We start from the raw sequence: 19870 nt of genomic DNA, 5'->3' as shown, positions 1-19870 counted from the left end.
CGCTTAAATGTTGCTCTATTTATAACCTCATCATCTTTATCTTAGAGGAAAATACCGAATTTTAAAAACGGGGATTTCCACTCGGCAAATGAAGGGTGTGGCACCAAAGTTCATTCATTATCTAGCACTCCCCAAATCCTTACCTCTCAAAGTCGTCCCTAATCATCAGCTATAATCCAACACATTTAAAGTGAACTGATATAATACAAAACAATAAAATGGAAATATAACGCAAAGTTTTCATTTTGATTCAGTATATATTATAAAGTTGATAAAAGATAAAAGATGATATGATATAATAACATAACAATTCATTTTAGAATGATGTTATATAATAGAATATAATATGTTAGTGTATGCTTTTCTGCTGTAGAAAAGACAGAGTCCAATATAAAACTAAACGAAGGACACGGAAAAAATTTCAGGGCGGGGCAGTCTAAGACGCTTCTTACAATAGAATTGTTCAACAAAAGTTAGCAAGAGTTGGGATTAGAACAAGAATTAGACTAGAAGTTGATTATAAAGCTTGTTTGTGGCGTTGATTTGGAAGCGGCAACACGCCAACGAAAAGAGAATGCTAAATTGGTACCTTGCCCATCGGTATTTGCTTTGAATCGTATCATCCGTCCCATCAAGAACTGCCAAAACACGCTCGCGAGAGCCGACTATGGTGAGAAAAACTCATTACTAAAATAGGGCGTGCAACTGTGAAAAGTCGTATTATGCACATGACAGTCGTATATAGTTAATACGTGAAATGAGATGGTGCACGCGAGACATTCTCAGGGATTTCATGTCAGCTTGTCCTGGCCTAGCAACAAACAAACATCTTCAAGATGTAAACCTGCCGTGGGTAGCAAAATAAAACAGGTTTAGGACTGTACAAAATTGGGTTTAGGACTTTATTTTCAGTAGAATCTGAAATGAAAATTCCACCAATATAAAATAATCTAATACTAATTCGGTGAAAATATTATGAATAGCTTGAGCATGTATGCTGGAGATTTTATCAGTCTTATTTCACTGATCAATAACCCGCAAAACCCATTTTCACTTGAAACTATGACGTATTTACAACACGAATGAATCAAAAATATAGAGAAAAGCAAATAATTATCTTTAAAACAGACGCCCTTTTGATTGAAACATTAATTATTTATGTTTACAACTGGGCAAATTTCAATTCTAATCAAAGAACTACTTTGACTGCCCAAGAAGTTAGACACATCTTGCCACAATAAAGACGTCATTGTTGACTGTACAGAAGTAGATAGATAGCTCTATGAGAAAACTTACTTTTTTGACTGATTGCCTCTTTTCTGTGAAAAAAGAGAAGAAAAAATTCAAAAATGCTTCGGTGTCTTAAAGCAGGCTAAATGATATTCAATAAAATTGAGTCATTCTAAAAAACTAACATTTTATGGAAAAACATATTTTTGAATTTCTACTCTTTTCCCTGGAAACTTAGCAACGCTGCTTAAAGGGATCGGAGGTCAAATGGAATCTGAGGAAACTATTTCCGTTTTATGCCTCAAAATTCTATTTTTCGATGTGGTTTTTAAATAAGTATGAATAAATTTATCCCAAAAGCTATTATACATAAAGGTCAGTTCCGGAAAATGTCCATAATTTGCCTGCTGAATCCACTCCACTATACTAAATCAAGTTCGGCTGTTTGTAAAACTGTTTGGTTTTGTTAAAAAAGTTTGTTTTTCTCTGCTTTAATTTCTGCTCTAGAAAAAAATCTGTGTTTATCATAATAAAAAATTTCCAAAGATTGAATTTTCGACATATCAATAAACTCTGCTAGAAACTTTCACTGCAATAACAGTGCCAAAACATAAGAAACCCTACTTCAAGTTTTAGAGCAAAGCTTCTTATAAAAATTGCATTATACTCACTATTAAAGTGAATTTCTTTTTTCATAATTCCTTTCTTACTTAGAAAAATACGCATTTAGTGACTCTGAGAAAAAATCAAGCAACAACAAAGCAAGCTTTTGATCTAACTCTTTCGACAGGAAATTTCAAAAAATTTCAAGCAATGCCCACAAAAGGATTTTGCAAGAAAACACCAAAAACGGATTGAATAATTATATTGAATTTACAAGCTACGGATGACGGTCTGATGACGTCATACGGTGAGATCGACGAGCATTGCATACCATCAGCGAATTATGTTGTTGCTAAGGAATAACTCAATGCTATAAAGAATGAAGGGTAAAAGACATGCTTGAGAATAAAATCAAGAGAAAAATTCAGGTATTTACTTTGCTTTTTCTGTTGCATCTCGCCGTAACGAATAGAGTACCTTTAACGAGAAGAAGAAAAAACGATTAAACGATCATTAAGCAAGATAACGGAATTGCGTCTTTGGGCAAGAATGAAATCAAAATAAGAATAACGCATGCTACAATTAAGTTATTGACAGGACACCTAAAAAGTCATCTACTTGAAAGGGGTTTGTCCCATTTAGTACTACTGACAAAGCACTACTGGCGACCTCTAAGAAACGACTGTAAAGACATGCACATTATCAAAATCAAACAACTTGATTCTCCGTCCAAATATACAGTATAACTCCGATAACTTGAACCTCCTAGCAATGATGAAAATGGTTCCAATTAACGAATATTCAAATTAACTGGGGCTTATTGGAGGAGGTTCAAGAGGGATGCAAAAAGAGTTCAACTTAATGAAAGTCGGAGTTTAAGGGTCTTGGTCAAAAGGAATATATACTGTGTGATCAATACCTTAAAGTAATTAAAGGATACCTATGCAATAACACTGACATTCTAATATCAAAACAAAGTTTTTCACCGCTATTGAAGCAGGCTTACTTTATACAATGCTACCAAATGCATACGCAGTATCTAATTGAAAGGACCCAAATTCGTAACACTGTAGGTCCATTTAACTTTTTCCACACGTAATTTGATAAACTTTCAAATTTCTATAAACTCAATTTTTTTTGTCCCTATAAATATTTTGACGACTTTCACGGAATTTCTACTTAGCGCTCATAAAAATTGAGTACTAACAATTTGAGGAGAATGTGGGGAGGGGGATTTCAGAAAATTAATTGAAGTGGGTTTTCCTTACAAAGGATGGGCAAAAATTGAAGGCATAGCTTTGAAGGCAAAAATTGAACTCATTTTCTTCCAGGCGCAGTACAAAGAGCTTTTGTAACTTTTTGGCAACGCCAGAAAAAAGGCTATATATAAATTGTGTAAATGATACAGAGATGAAATGTATATATACTGTGGCCGAGTTTGAGATATTCTAGACAAAATAGTGGCGGTTTGTAGACGAAAATAACTAACACAGTCTTTTACTAAACTGTATCATGCAAATCGCAGAGGAAAGTTTGAAATTCATTTATGAAATCTCTTACCGGGTAATTCGTTCTGTGCAGCAAAGAAGTGGAATCAGCTGTTGACATTTGGATCTAGAGCGAATAAAGGGCGTAAGATTTTGCCACATTGAGGCAAAAGAGAATAGGGAGCCTGTATTAGTCTTGCTTGCAAATCATAATGAGTGTGCTTCACTTTTAAGTGTGGTTAACGATTGATAGGATATATAACCTAAAATATCCAACAAAACACACAGCATTGAGTATGTTCTAGCCAGGTTTCTTGACCAGAGAAAATTGATACTCAGGAGGAGGAACCTCCTTACGTAAGAGGCGGAATAAAGACCTCAGATAAATAGGGATCATTTGTTCAGCTAGCTTTCATTATCATGTATGGCCAGCACGCCCATTTGCCAACAAGGAACGCCAATTTTACCAAAAGAGAACGCCCAAGATTAACTTTTGGTTTCAGAATCATATAGTCAGAATACAAAAATACTGTGCTGAAATATTACTCCTCCCACAATATTTTCTCATCAAGTTGGAACGAACTATCAAGTCAGTCCTACCGAGAACTGGGGGAAGTGTCCCCTAGTCCCCTTGTGGAGCCACATTTGTTTACAACGAGCAAGAAATATGACTCCAAGTAACGAATTAAAACGTTCAAGATCACCTGAGCCAAAAAAAAGAACATTTTTGTATCCTGCAGGGCAGTTTGCCCTTCTGTGTCTTCTACACTGTCATCATCATCATCATTCCCTTCCTCCACGTGAACTAAACAATATTAGATTCAGTCAGTTATGAGAATAGGAAATATAACGTTATAAATGAGTTTGAGAGAAATAATCCCAAAAGGAAATGTTTCAAAGACAAAGTAGGGGAGGCAAATTGAAGGTTGATCAAAAAATAGCAGTAGATACTTTCATTTGGTATTGATTACGCTGATTACCAATTGCCAAATAGCAACGATAATTATTTACTGTATTCAAAGATAAATATAATCACTTCCGCATTCTAATGAATGGATAATTACAGTATTCTTCTGTAATTGAACAGAGAAGCATGCAGATTCGTATTAATTGCACCATTACCTGCCCTAAGTATAATCGATGTAACACCTACAAACATGTCTTTTACTGACCAAAAAAGAAATCAAGACTAATTGAATAATTTTACCTGGATGGAAACTCATCAAATTTGGTTGTCGCAATTCTCGGTCTCTCTCTTCTGTCAGTTTCTTGAAACGTTTTCTTGCTAGGTAGCCCCGCACAGCTGCCATAATAAAGAGGATGTTTCAGTCTTTTGACATTTCCTATCGATTAATATTTCACCTCAGATTCAGGCACTGGCTATGAGCTAAATGTTTGTGTGGCCAGGGTTTCCTTGGGGAGGGACAAGGGAAGGTGAGGCCAAAATATTTATGTGATTATGTTAATTATGTTAATTAAGTTAATATCGATACAGTTATGTCGATATGCAAAGTATGCGGTTTTTCAATACACGGTGAAGCTGTCCACACCAAATGACCCCTTCTGAATAGCTAGGACCTTATTATTTTGGCGAAGAGAATAGCCGAGCTAAGAAACAGGAAACATTTAGCAAAAACAGTTGTATGGGTTGTCTAGATTCGTAAATTAAGATTAGCAATTGCAAAGGCTGACAAGGCAGAAAGTCAGTTTTTTCAGGGAAACAATATTGACAGTAAATGAAAGACAAGTCGAAAGTTTATTACAGTCACGCTATTTACATATCCATAACGGTTAATAATAAACCTAGGAATGATTAAAATTAAAGCAGCTAAGATTTAATATTTCTTAGGTAATCGAGTAACTTTATTAATTCTAAGGCAGATTGGATTAGATTTGATAGATTAGATCGGATTAAATTTAAGCGAAAAGGATTAATTGATAGCTCTCGGTCCCAAGGTATGTTTGCTTTATTATTACCAGGTTACTGTTTACTAACCTGGGTTATTATCGTAATTGCTCTCTTCCGGTCCTAAAATCGTGACATAAAGTATAAGCATTGATTAAGGGTTACGAACAATATTCATATTAGTTATATCGATTTACAACTCCTCATTAGCCTTCGTTTACGATAATCTAAACGTTAAAGATATATTTATTGGATATATTCTGGCGGTACGAAACTTGAAACATTTTTCAACATGCTAAAAGGTTTTTCGTCTGATACTCCTCAGAGTATAAAACGACAGAATAAAGGTCCATTAAATATTTATTGAATATTAAGTAGTACAAGAGAGATGTGTTTTAAAAAATTCATTTTTAAAAGATGCTATCAAAATGTTTATTCGAACTTTCTCGTTAATAAGCAATAGGTAGATATATCTTAATTTAAGCTAGAATTTTGAATCTTTGACTATGATGAGAATATATATTTTTATAAAATGAATTGTTAAGTGATCTAGTGCTCAATATTCTTAGTTTTAGCATCGGGAATATTTATTCAAAACTTTCTAAGTGAATTGCCTCTACAATTATTCCAAAGACTTCATTTATTATATATCTTTATGTCCTAAGCTTTTACTAACCTTGGTTTTTATCGGTAGACAAATTGTCATAGCCTATAAAGATTAAACTGAAATTAATCAACTATAGTACCAGTATCAATATTGAAAATGAAATAAAATTAAGTTGACAATCAAAGCGTTAGGTTTAGGATGTTAGTGTTGTGATATTATGATGAAGCTGTAGGTATGGAAACAGGAAGCAAAGCCATTAGGTTTATGGTGGGAAGTTAAGCATTATAACTGTAACAATCGAAGATAATGTCGATGAAGAGGTAAGAAAGGGGTAACGATTAGAATCTGGGTAATAAAGGGGTACTGTATGTTTCGGAACGTATCAAGGGCAATGTATGTTTCGGTAATTGCAGACCTTGGGTATTATTCTTCTTTGAACCTGCAAGAGCCTTTTCATTTAGTTTTATCTGTTCTTGTAGTGTTCAAGTAGTTGGAGCAACTCGGGAATCTCGTTCATTTATAAGAAAAAAAGGTTGCGAGAAAGGCCAATGTAATGTTTGGACACGAAATATAGTGTTTCCTTTGGCCAAATAAGCATTTGGTATCACAAAATTTGAAATAAGCAATAGAAAACTATAAAGCAATATAAAAGCTGAAGCATAGAAAACTATAGTTTCATTTCATATCTGTAATTTGAACCAGCAAAAATTATAGTGGTGCACTAGATAGATTCTACAAATGATCACAGAGGCATCTTTCAGCAGGTAACATTCAGAAAAAACCCGGCACTTGATGGTGATAAATATTCGCATAAAACTTAGACCCCTTTTGAATACACAAAGAAAAAAAGAAACTGGAGAAAATGCAATAAATTCTAATGTTATTGAGCCTATTTTAATAAAAATCGAAATTTGATTCCATTGTAAAGAGAACAAATGAAAGTGTTTGTAAAAAATAGTTGATTTAAGGCTTTACTTGGAAATCCATTAGACTACTTTCTGATCCGGTGTAATGACAAAAGTCAATCTGATAGCAATAGAAAATCAATAACAAAGTTGTAAAAATCTTACAGTTTGACATTGTATAGCATATATCTGCAGGCCAGATGTTACGAAATTTGGTCCCTTGCATATCACAAGGGTGTCCTAAACATTTTATGGGGGCTTTAGCACCTGTCATCATTTTCCGGATGATCTATATTGAAATTCTAGAGATTCATAGTTGATATAAAAATGACACCGCGGAGGTTGCAAGAAAAATGGCAAACATTAGTTATAAATTTTTCAAGAAAGTGTGCCCACCTGACTGTATCCTGACTGCATTAACCTCACGCTCTTCTTCCTTTCGCCTGAAGTTCAAATCGATTTCTCCTTTCATGTATGCATAATACCTACGGGCCAGCCATCCTCTGATGTCTATGAATATAAAAAAATGTCCTGATAACATGAATACTGAACATTTCTTGTTAATAAACGCTTCAGCTGGGTGTTCTGTTATCACAAAGATAAAGACAGAAATGAGCTTACTCACGTTTTTGCACAAAGATCACATGCTTCACATATTCTCGTTTTTCTTTTTTGAATCTAACTTTGTACAACCAAGCTTTAACATCTACAATAGCAAAAGAATCACGATAGAGAGAAACGACAGATGTATAAAAGCTCAAGGAAAACTGAGCAGAGACTTTTCAACCTTGGTTTCATTAATAGACAAAAAAGTATAAAAGTATTACTGTCTATGACAAAAATGCTTGAGGTTCAAATACACGTCCCGGCTTCTTAAAATTGATAAACCTCCGATTAAATTAGACATGGTCTAGATTTTAATGAAGGCAAGGGAGGTTGGCATTTGGATATCAATTGATACCCTTAAGCTAGCATTGGTTCGTATGCTAGTCTCACAAACATCCCCATAATTGTAGCTAGGTTGCAAGAAACATTTTTTATGGTAATTGATACAAAAGTAAACGATGAACAAAGCTATAGACAGGGAAGGACCGCCCCGGGAATGGAATTGAGCGAATGATGTTGCGAGGAAACCATCAATGAGCAGGTTTGTTGGCCTTATGAACCCCCTTCCTAAAAAAATCACACATACACGAGGGAGTGAAATAAAAATTTGCTATTAAATTCCTATGAGCCTAACGCACATTTCCAGAAAGAGCAAATATGCGACCTCAAGTCTTGTGAAAGTCAAAATAAAATCTTCAAAATAAAGTCAAAAAAATAAAATCAAAAAGGCAGCATACATCTTTGCACCCTGACAGCATTTCGTCTGTACTGTTCCAGAAGTTCAGCAAGCTTCGTTATTTGAAAATATTTCAAGAAAACCTGCAAAAAATATTAAAATAAGAAAACTTGATAATTTTGTTGATGATACTGCACTTTAAAGTGTTAAAAATTGTCGTCTTAAATTAATATAATCAAAAATAGTGAGATTTTTTTGCCAATCAATGGAAGTTTTGAGCTAATAACATCTGGCAGTCCATTAGTGAAAACAGGCTTTCCATAACTGATGAAAATCGCAGCACGAAAAATTACCTTTGTTTTTCCGATTCTCCAATCCGTTTCCATGCCAGAGTTTTTAAGTATGTTTCGACAAGTGTTTGCGTCACGTGGGGGGTCTTCATCAAGATGATAGACCAGGCATTTGTACCTAAAAGATTGTGCTCTGTATTACTATTTGTTTCAGAAAATGTCATTAAGGCACAACTGCAAAATGTTGATCTTTCCTATTTCCAATCGAGATTTTGTTGCTCAAGGTGATTTACACTGTGCATAAATTTTGCAAAGTTTGGTTGTATAGCAACTTTTTTAAATTTCATTTCAAATTTCATAAAAAAATCACTTTGATGAAAATCATCCAAATGCTAACACGGCTATGAATTAATAAATTTGGTCAATAAAAACTTATCATAAAAGTACAATAGTTTTTATAGTAATGTTTTTGTCATAACCGTGAACATCTACGATTAATGCATGAAAGAAAATAATCAGAGCTGCAGGGAATTTTAAAGATTAGATTTTTGTAATGCCAAGTTGGGCATTAAAAGCAGTGAGCCCATATGAATGACGTTGCATGCAAAAGGGTTAGAACTACTGATAAAATGCTTACATGAACCCAACCCACCAACCTCCCTCCTTCCCCTAAAAACATGCAAGTAAACACTAAATTTTAATGTCATAAAGACCGTTTAAGAACATATGGGCGAAGTTTTCCCAAAAAGCTCAAACATGTGACAGATTGTTTACTTGACAACGTGAATGCATGAATGAAAGCATGTCTTACCGATGAACAAAGTCTCCAAATGGAATTCTTTCAGAATATCCCTATAGAAACGACAAAAACAAGTGAATCATTAACCAGAATGACCAAGCAAACACCTGTGTGATGGAAATTATATTTGTACACAAACTGGCAACAAAATTAATTGATTGCAGGGGAGGGAACAAAATCAAGACCTGTCGCATTTATTCAAAGATTGAACATATCATATGGAAATATTTAATTATGTATTAGGTGAAAGGCAGTCATAGCTGCATCATCTTGTTACCATCAACAAAGTGGTACCACAAAGATGAATCACAATTTATCAAAGGAATGATGATATGGGATTCAAGGTACACGAAAGGCTAAATAAAGACAGTAGGCAGTTGAAAAAAAGACAAACATAAGAATGAATAGATGACAAAAACGAACAAAAAGTAGCAAATTTTGAGCTTTTAACGCAAAAATTCTCCATAAATTATTTGCAAAAATTTCTGTTTCAAAATTAACTAATTAACACAAAAACAAATTAACTAGCAAAAAACAAATGATTCAGGAAAATATTTTGAATTTGTCAACAAATTCTTATCCAAACGTACAATTTGGCTTCTTTAAGAAAAAAAATGACAGATGTGTAATGAAATCTTTTCAAACTTGAAATTAATCCGAATCAAGGATTTTTGATAGCAACCAAAGAAATTAGCAGTTCGTATATCTAGTAATGAAACCTGTACATGCTAGATCCAGGGCCTTGCGATCGCATTGAGCATGAAACTTGGAGTAGCTTTTCGAAAACATCCTGTTCTACAAACCATATTGCATTCAGATTACACAACTCCTTATATTACTTTGAATGTCTTTTAGAAACAAATGCTTCAAGCACCGTCCTTTTATATAAGAAATTGCGAAAATACTTGTAACAAATGGCTTACTAGGTAAGACTTTGATATGCGAGTTGTATCTTTGGCATCATACAACCACATTATTATAGTTGTGGAAGGTTCAGAACTATTTTAAATAGCCATTTTTACTCATGTACTGTGAGAATAAATCAAAAAACAAGTAAAAATTGATAGATAATTACCTGGCGACGAATTTGCGATGTTTCCAAAACGCCAGTGTATCGCAGCTGAGTTGTCACTTTCTGGTCATCAAATATGTCAGGGATATTTTTAGAATTAGGTCGAATACAGCGAATGAAGTGTGGGTCAGCATGAATCATTTTGGCCATCAGAGAGCGCAGTGAGTTCTGCGGGAAAAACAAACATCTATTGGTATGCAATGAATTCCAAATAAAACACCCTAAAATGACGTACATCGTGTAATGTAAATACCTAGGTCAACTGACAGTTAACATGTATCTTTATCGTCTGTTTTTATTGCTTAAAATTTGAAGGTGTACTGAAGTGACTAGGCCTTTTCGAAATACATTCTTGTCAAATATGAAATATGATTGGAAGATGAAATATCTTATTCATTGCTATACATCTTCTAAAAACCGGTCTGATAAATTACATCAAACAGGAGGAAAAGATAGGTTCAAAAATTCACAAAAAATGCAATTAATTCAAAGACCGCAACCTAGTTTATAAATACATAACAAAGCTTATAAAGCTGATGAGCTTAGCTGAAAACTTTTAAAAAAGAAGAAAATTTATTCCGAAACTCACTCGAAAGTGCAGAGACATTGTCAAATGAAGTTTACTTGTAGACATATCCCGCACAGCTCGTTTGTTCTCCATGAAATCAGCCTAAGAAATAAATAATTATCTAGTAAAGATAAAAAGGAACCCTGCTAAACATTGTACTAAACTTTTTCCTTATCTGTCAACAAGTTTCCAAAGGATTGAAAAACTTGACATTTGTTTTAAAGTATAAAAACTCAGAGCTGTGTCGCCTATCACCCTGTTTTAATTAGCTTTAACTGGGGGAAGCGAAAAGAAATATAGCAAAACCTCCACAGACGAACACCTTCAACTAACATACACTTCCCTTACAATGGACATCATCTTATAGCGGACATCACCTTATAATGGAAATCTCTCTTCAACGGACATCTTTATAAAACAGACACATCTCTCTACAAGGGACGTCTCCTTACAACGGACATCTCCATACAACGGACGTCTCTCTCAACGGACGCCTCTCTACAACGGACATATCCCTTCCTGCGCAAACACAACCCTTAAGATTCTTTGACATCAATCGGCTTTGGTGATTACAAAATACCTGAATGTCTTTCAGCTATATGCAGAAAACAGCACACAGGGCGATTCAGGAAGAAAAGTTCATAAAATAAGAAAGATTTTCAAACAGCTTTCAAAGCGGGGGAGCCCTACGAGAATCGGGCTTGTTTTAGGTCAAGTCTCTACGGTTTAATTTTGCCATTTGTTAAATGATATTACATGAAAATAGACCTTGGGGCATACAATTTCCTTTTAAAACAAAACAGCACCAAAAATAGAATCCTTTTTCTGTAGAGACCGAATCGCAACAACAGAGAAACTCACAAAGACACAGGGATTCCTCACCTTGAAACCGTAAGAATCGTTGGAGGAGACACTTCCACGACGTTTGCTGTCATCTAAAACAAAGATGACTTCTTACATAAAAAGTCTGGAAAAACCTTTGCCTTTGAAACTTGCCTCTGCCTTTGAAACTTGTCATTCAACAAGACCGTATGCGAACGAAAAAATACACCGAGAAGAAGTCTTTAAGAAGAAGATTCGGCATGATCAACTTTGATGATCTACTAAGTCAGGAGGATAGCCCCCACATATTTTATTGAAAACCCAAATTCAGCCAACGAAAAGGTTCTAGTTAACATTTTTCCAGAATTACTTTTTTCCTAGTTTTGGATACAAATCAATTTTTCATGTACACATTTTTTTATAACACCTCTGGAGGGAGCATTATGGAAACAAGATCGTATTGACCCTTTTAATGCTATTCCTGCCATTTTTAACCTGGGGTGTTTTTAGTCTATGTTTCTATCTGTAAATTTTATATATCTGTAATTAGATCTTTTTCTTAATTTTAAATTGTAATTTATTTGATGGCAAAATTATATATACATACATACATACATCAATTCGACGATAATGTAAACAGACGTACAGGACACACTCATTACAGATTTTGTTTATAATATTCCAAAGGGGGTGTCACAACCCTCACGGCCCACTGTATCAAGGAGAATTTTTCTAATAATGGGCAACAGTGCGATACATTTAAGAAAGAGGAATCAGAATTACCGGCTGAATCGATCGATCCTTGAAATATAGTTCGAACCAGTCGATCATCTACAAAACGGTAAAGGCACAAATCATCAAATAGAATGCCAATGACATAAGGACTGGCTATCATTATATTTATCATTAGTCATTCAATCTTGCTTACTAGCTTAATGCCAGCCTAAATTCACTTGCTAAAATCCTGGACAGAGCTAGCATCTAGCATCTAAACCTCCCTTCCTCCAAATACCCTTTTTAATATTTAACATGTGGGAGAGGGATGCAAAATCTCAATAGAGTCTGACTGGGATCGTGGTTTTGCACTTTTTGCTTTTATCAATCACTTCTGATCGCCCCCCCCCCCTCCTCCCAAACACAACCCCTTATAATAGAACCAAAAAATAATCTTCTTTGTGCAGTTAGAGCCAAAGCATCTGCTACATGCAATATCCTAAAGAGCACAATTTGTAATGAAGAAAGGTTTCAAAGCAGGTTATTTGGAAGTATGAAACTTTTCATGAATGTAAATGGCCAACAAGTAACATTGGAAACTCTGTTTGTAGGAAGTAAGGAAAAGCCCATTCAAAAACGTTACTAGACCAAGGTTGATTGGGAGCAGGTGCTTTGAGAACGTGGGAAGATAAAATAGCGGACCTTGTGTTCGAAAATTACAATATTTGCAGCTAACTCAATAGGAAGCTAAAAAAAGCAAAAAGTAATCAGATAGCAGATGAAATGATCAAAGTTTTTACTACCGCTAGTTCTCAAGAGCTGCATTACATCAGAAGACAGCGTATCTCTGTTTTTCTCAAGGAAGCCAGCTGCATCGTATGTGACCTAAAGAGTGAAATTTGAGTGAAAAAATACCTAAAAGTATAAGTACACACTATAATATAAATTATGGATGGCAATATAAGGTTGTAATCTAAATGGCTGTGCTTAAAAACTCGGACAAGAAGAATGGAACTTCTGCTTGAACAGCAAACAATACGAATGCTAGTTTCTCATGACCATCTCGGTTTGGCTGTTCATTGAGATCCAGCATCGGTAGCATTGTTACAGGCATGGGATTTTCGCTAAAAAGTGTTTTGCATTGAAATTTGCTAAAAGTAAGAGAGCAGTTTAAAAAAAGATGGAAGACAGATCTAGAAATTACTTCAGAGCCTCAATTCATAACCAAAACACTCATAACAATAAATATTCAGCCAGAATCCCAAGAGTCAGACAGAGGCAGGTTAAAAAGGTTTCTGATTTTAAGGTTCTAGGATTTACAGCGAACTTCCGACAGCATTTGCCAAATAGACTTGCTCCTCCTTTTTAACCAAAAACTAAAAAGATTTCATCTTGACATTTAACCGTGAAAAATTTCAGGCTTCTTGTAAACAGATCTATCTAATTAAAAATTTATTTTCTGTAATATTTTATTTTGATGTTTTGACACTTTAAATTATAATATTTTATGTTATATTCTGAGGAGTACCAGACGAAAAAGCATCCAATGTGCTGTAAGATATTTGCTTTTTTCAAAGCCATTTTCAAATAATTTATTGTGAGGTGTCGCAGCTTTTAGATACAAGGCCCTCACTGATAACACTTGGTATTTTGAAGAGATTACACTGTAAAACACTGTTACTTTCATTTTGCTATTTTGAATTGGTAAAGTCCAACGAAACATGCTAGTTGTGTGTGACACGTTATTCAATAATGACAATATAATAAATAATTTATTTAAATACAAAAAAGAGAACAAGACAGTGAGGAGGGACGTTTCAAGCATGTACTCGTTGTCAACAAGGTATCACGACTCATGACTACATGCTACATACATGCTCGAATCGTCGTTTTTAGCTTTTGGTTCTCAAACCATTGACCTTTTATATTGCTGTTCTTGGTTTGTAGTCATGTTAATACAAACTACCTGTGATAAGTGAGGTTTGTACTTGCTTTTAGTGGTATCAAAAATGAAACTTTCCTGATTATGGATTATTTTTTTGACTTCCTCAAAGAAGAAAAACCTCAGTGCAAGTGAATTTTCAATTTCAGGAGCGTGAGTAGTTCGCATGATAGGTAACGCGTGAGCCTGAAAAGTAACGACTTCCGACCAAAACAGCATAGGTTGCCCACTTTGGTTTGCAACTGTGATTGTGTTAGAAATCTACTCGTGTTTAAAATCAATCAAAGCACCAAAATTTAACGCATTGCCACATCTAAGAGCCATATTTAGAAAGTTATAGAAATTTTCAACATCCCTGAGAAATCAACTCAGAGCAGATATTAATGACCAATTTTTACAATATGACAACATTTGACAGTTTAACGGATATTATATAGCTTTTAAGAAGAGTAAGCAAATACTCTTAATAATGCTACAAATAAAACCTATCGCTTATGCAGAAAAAGAATATTAGGTGTTGAAAATTGAAATTGAAAATCAATTCATTAGAAAAACAGTTTGTTATTCTGGAGCATTCAAATACGGGAAAGAATTGCAATAAAGGGTTGATACATAACTCTGTGACGTGGATTCTAAAAACCCAAAAAGCGGAATGCAAATACTGCTCATATTCCACTGCTTTTATCTTATACAACACGCGACTAATGCGGCGTTAAAAGCAGGCCTAATGAACAGGCTTTGAATTAGTGTTCTTTCCTTGATTCCTCATTCTCTCATAACAGTTGTTCACAAAGTCAACTGAGCTCCTTCCATCGTGCTTCTGATATATGTGTGTTACGCCCCCCCCCCCCTCCTTAAGGGCTGATTTTACATATTAAGATATTATTCGTAGGCAAATAAACATACCTGTCCGGCGTAATGATTAATCACAAAATTTGATGTCGAGTCCTTCGGTTTGCGAAAGTAGCCTTTACTCATGTTGTCGCAGAATTTTTCTGTCAAGAAAAAAAAAAAATCAGAAATTATATAAAGCTACTTTTTGATAGTTAGAATGGATTCTTGTTAATGTGTCATAAATAAACTAACTTAAATTTTTCCCTCTTTTTGTTACTATTTAGATTAGACAATCAGCACTTATGCAAAGTCGATATTCATTCAAATCGTTTTAAAATAAGCTAATTTCACCTCTTCGTTAACAATTGTTTGGAATAGCTATCAACTAGCTTGCTTACAGAAAACCGTGAAACAGTAATTCTCTCATTTGTCTTTGCACTGACTATGTTCCAAGAGCAAAAATTCTCAAAGTTATAGATTACTTGCCTCTAAAAATACAGCAAAAGAGATTTTACAAAAACCAGTTAGAGTCTATTGATAAACGAGTAAAATTAGGCCAAAAAGAGGTTTTTTAGGCCACCTAAATAAGCGCCATGTGAACTATAATTATCAAAAATTATTCATGTTTAAATGATACAAAATAATTCTAATTTATATTTTTAGTGCAGATATCAAGTAATAAAACACAATGAAGACCCGAGTCAATCTAAAATGATGGTAATACATATTATTTGTAGAGCAACTATCGAGTTCAAATTTCATAACCTAAAGCCTAAATTTCTAAAAGATTGAATTAAACCCACCTGGGCACAGCTGAAAAACCTAAGATATTATATACAGGCTTTTGCTGATGTCCCTTTAGGTCTGATAAAGAATCTCGGAATCTGAATTATAGACGATCCAAAAATTAAGAAGATGAAATTCTTACCAACAAGAGACAGCACTGTAGCTCTCGGGAAACGACTTTCTTCATCTAACAAAGCAAGAATGCCCATCGGTCGCTACAAAAAGAGAACACAAACACTGGCATTGGACAATGTTAAATATTTGCATGAGAAAAGGCCCCAATTAATATTATTTGCTCGAACGTTCAAAAAATACCCTGAGTAATTTCTAGGACGCAACTAAATTCTTTATTTAAAACAAAATTTTCGCTTGTCGACCATAAACATACTGCATTTTCTTTCCAATAAATAACTGTAGTTTAAATAACGATGCTTTTAAAGTACAATACTTTTACAGCATTAAAATTGCAGTTTTTGACAAAAAGAAATTTGCGAATTTTTTCTGCATATCAGGGCTACTTGAAAACAACCATATTTTACAGCTTTTTCTGAGCAGATTAACCACTTCACAATGCAACATCTATCAAACCTAAAAACTTTTATGAGGATAAAAAAACATACCTGTAAAAACATTTCCAAAATGGCTCTATTATTTTGAAACGTGATGGTCTCAAGTGGTATGCCTTCACTGGCATATTCCTCAAACTCCCATTCAAACACGTGCTGGTTGAAATAGAACTGGAGCTGTTCGTTTGCTATGTTGATGCAAAGTTGTTCGAAAGAGTTCTGATCAAAGTTTTCGAAGCCAAAAATGTCCAGAATACCAATTTTCTTATGAATCGTCCTAGGGCTAAATTCAATAAAAACATCAATCGCAGTATTTTACCCATCTTGTAAATAAATTTAAATTTTAAATCCTTACAGTTAAAACATACCAGCTAAAAATTTAATCCCATACTTCCAAATCTCCAATGAAAAAAATATATGCAAATTGTCTATGAGGATACTTGTGGGTAACCCTGTACAGCTACCGACACAAAGCTATTCCACAAATATCATTATAATTTTATGATAAGTTTTACATTTTTGTATCTTTTCGACTTTGTTGCATACAAATAAAGATAAGACGCAGGTTAAAATGAGCTTTAGTTACCTCGTTATATCATCTGCACCTAAAAGTATGTTAATTCTTTTGACAATCCAGCTGAATAATCGACTGTACAAGGCCTGAAATGACAAAATATTACGTCACCCATTGGCTTCGAGAGGAGACTCAAAAAGCTAGATTTAGTGTTTATGAAATTTAAAGTCATAGCCTCGTTCTATAACAGCAAAAGGGGGGTGATGGTGGGAACTATTTTACCAGACCTACAACTCCCACTTCACCCCCCCCCCCCCAAGGCTAAATAAATGAAACCCTGGAAAATAATGTAATCAAATAATCCATAATTCACAAGATACTTAAGGGGTAAGAAACAGGATCACAATGGCAAAATGCTTGAACACCCCTAAACCTATAAAAGCTCCACTTTTAAATTATATCTTCTACCAAATAAATAAATACTTATGCGTGATCTTGAACTCGTCAGATTGTGTAATCTTTATACACAAAAAGATCGAGATATTTTAGTGCTCAAAAGATGGTTGTAACGGGGTCAGTTACAAGCAGGCAGATGTATTGTCCTCTAAAGATGGAGACCATGACACCGATAAAAAATGGGTCTTCAGAAAGGGAAATATCCCCTTCCATTTTAACAACTCTTACTTTTGCAATGGCATCTCGGCAATCGCTGCTCTGCTCAACATTGTTGTATCGTAGAATAGTTTCACCTGAAGGAAAATAGCTAAATTTGAAAACCAAATACTGCAGGTCTATGTCAGTGGCCTTGAAGATAAGCTTGCCTTCATTTTGTCATTTCATCTACACGTTTATCAAACAAAACCTAAGACTTAAACCTTTTCGCAATTACACTTTGGGACATACAATATAAAATGACAGAGTATGCAACTTTGTATCAATAGAAAATAAAGTGAGGAAGTCTAAAATAGAAAAAGCCTTTCAAATTAAATTTGTTTTGGAGACAGGAAAGAGGAACGCTGGCTTTGCTTTGGAAAGAGGTCTGCTGTAGCGTCAGTAAAGTAAGGCAGGAGCGAAACAGAGGCTAATGGAGTAAGGCTAGAATGTCCAGAGGGTAAAAAATAGACGAACCTCGAGTCACTGCACTTGCTGACGTGATTGCATCTGAAAGGTCTTCAGGGCGGACACAGAGTAATGAAGCCACTGAAAAACATGACACGGCATTTATAGTCGGCAATTTGATGCATATACAACAGCTTTACAAAACATTGACAAATAAAAGGAGCAATATATAACGACAAACGTTGAGTTATACAAAATGATGTCACTGTGAAGATACAATAACTAGGTTGCTTTAGAAGCATAAAAAAGCTTCGTTGTCGAGTGACTGAAAGAATCATAAGTTGACATGGATACAAAAAGCTTTAATAATATCTCAAAACGTACGAAAATCAAATAAGCAAAGAATACAGGAAATCTAGAACGTAATGTAGACAGTCTTATGTGTGGTGTGTGAGAAAGCAATAGATAGACCTATGAGACAAAAAGTAATATGTGAAATGGTTCAAGAAGTCGAATCAGGGGATCGTTGAATAAAATTCTTTCTAGATAGAAAAAAAACGCAATGTTAAACATAACTTTAATTTCATTTTATTGACAAACGGTCTGATTTCACGGTTTTGTCTTCACAGTTTTATTAAAAAGCCAATGATTTGTGATTTGCAAAGTTTCTTTTATTCAACATTTACTTTATAAGTTCTTTCATATGATTGAAAAATTTGAGACAAAGAAATCGTATCGCAAATTAAACTCAAGAAGGTTAATCAGTCTGGGAAATGTTTCCCTAAAAGAAATCCTGTGGCATGGGAATATATCTCGAGAATGGCAAAATCATGTTTACTTCCTTTTAAAGATAACGTTATAACCGACATTGTATCTGCAGTTATGTGAAATGCAATTGAGCTTGTCCCCATAATCCCACGAAAATGAAACGATAATTAAATGGTTTACAGAGAGATTTCAAAGCAGAAAGGCAGCAACCGCCAGCAACAGTCAGCAATCGACGATTGGTGACTCATAAATTTTAGAGAAAACCAATAATTATTCATTCATTTTGTGATCAAACTTTTTCCTTTGCTTCTTGCTCTCAGAAAAATTTTGCTATACCACAAGGCATTGTTTTTTCTAGTTAAGATAAACAATTTGTGGACAGCAACTGGTAATTTTTATCATTTGAAACAGTTAAAATTCTGTAACTTCTTTGCGCTTTATCTGATCATAAAATGTAAAGATATTTTATAATGGACAACGTCAATGCTAAGTTTTGTCTTTACAAGTAGCAAAAATAGTAACTAAAGTTCCTTTTACTAGTAAAAGGAGGTAAAAGGAACTTTAGTTACTATTTTTGCTAAAAGGAACTTTGGTCCTTAGCCTAGGTCATCCTCAACAAAAACACCTATCGACAAGATTAGCATAAAATCCTTAAGCTACATAAAGAAAAAAACCTGAAACTTACAAAATAAAGGAGAAAATTTATACATAAAGCTATTCAATTGTCCTTACCAAGGGAACTATTATACTTCATAGTTAATAGCAGCCTTCTGCTTTATTTCGCAATTAAACAAGGGGAAGATTTATCTACTTGTTGATTCATTGTAAGAATGAGGCATTACCTGTGTTGAGTATTTCTGTGTTCTGAACAGATCCTCTTTCACCATGATGTGTCATTGACATTGAATCATCGGCTACGATCTCGATGTCTCCAAGGTGTATTACGGCAGCTAAAATGCAGTACAGACTCTGGACCTCCTATGACGTATGAATAAAGATTAAAAGGTTAACCAAGAAAAGTAAAGGCAGAAACTGATGACTTGCAAAAAATTTTGTTATTTGCCATTCACGCATTTCAGAATTACCAATTTTCAGAAAGTTGCATTAAAATGATAT

At 34.4% G+C, this 19870-nt stretch overlaps 1 protein-coding gene across 2 annotated transcripts in view; it reads right to left on the bottom strand.

Moving 5' to 3' along the window:
- Positions 1 to 19870, bottom strand: part of LOC135681196 (myosin-IIIb-like) — a 43783-nt gene that overhangs the window by 5644 nt on the left and 18269 nt on the right. The window contains exons 16-40 of one of the 2 annotated variants that reach the window (XM_065195523.2): positions 19597 to 19732; positions 18056 to 18127; positions 17612 to 17676; positions 17000 to 17073; positions 16468 to 16696; positions 15990 to 16062; positions 15134 to 15222; positions 13089 to 13170; positions 12355 to 12402; positions 11632 to 11684; positions 10771 to 10851; positions 10185 to 10349; positions 9122 to 9162; positions 8374 to 8488; positions 8082 to 8163; positions 7364 to 7444; positions 7135 to 7248; positions 5903 to 5935; positions 5317 to 5349; positions 4528 to 4623; positions 4025 to 4125; positions 3394 to 3447; positions 2270 to 2310; positions 1297 to 1319; positions 590 to 665 (exon numbers count right to left, since the gene is read on the bottom strand). In XM_065195523.2, the coding sequence (XP_065051595.2) occupies positions 590 to 665; positions 1297 to 1319; positions 2270 to 2310; positions 3394 to 3447; positions 4025 to 4125; positions 4528 to 4623; positions 5317 to 5349; positions 5903 to 5935; positions 7135 to 7248; positions 7364 to 7444; positions 8082 to 8163; positions 8374 to 8488; positions 9122 to 9162; positions 10185 to 10349; positions 10771 to 10851; positions 11632 to 11684; positions 12355 to 12402; positions 13089 to 13170; positions 15134 to 15222; positions 15990 to 16062; positions 16468 to 16696; positions 17000 to 17073; positions 17612 to 17676; positions 18056 to 18127; positions 19597 to 19732 (2057 nt within the window). The remainder of the gene's footprint in view (positions 1 to 589; positions 666 to 1296; positions 1320 to 2269; positions 2311 to 3393; positions 3448 to 4024; positions 4126 to 4527; positions 4624 to 5316; positions 5350 to 5902; positions 5936 to 7134; positions 7249 to 7363; positions 7445 to 8081; positions 8164 to 8373; positions 8489 to 9121; positions 9163 to 10184; positions 10350 to 10770; positions 10852 to 11631; positions 11685 to 12354; positions 12403 to 13088; positions 13171 to 15133; positions 15223 to 15989; positions 16063 to 16467; positions 16697 to 16999; positions 17074 to 17611; positions 17677 to 18055; positions 18128 to 19596; positions 19733 to 19870) is intronic. The other variant, XM_089111758.1, reaches the window with a different exon arrangement.

The sequence above is a fragment of the Rhopilema esculentum genome, chromosome 12 (assembly GCF_057945365.1).
Source record: "Rhopilema esculentum isolate cy_ngs chromosome 12, ASM5794536v1, whole genome shotgun sequence".
In the NCBI taxonomy this organism is placed as follows: domain Eukaryota; kingdom Metazoa; phylum Cnidaria; class Scyphozoa; order Rhizostomeae; family Rhizostomatidae; genus Rhopilema; species Rhopilema esculentum.
Note: the sequence above shows the minus strand (reverse complement) of the source record. Positions and strands in the feature narration are given on the sequence as shown.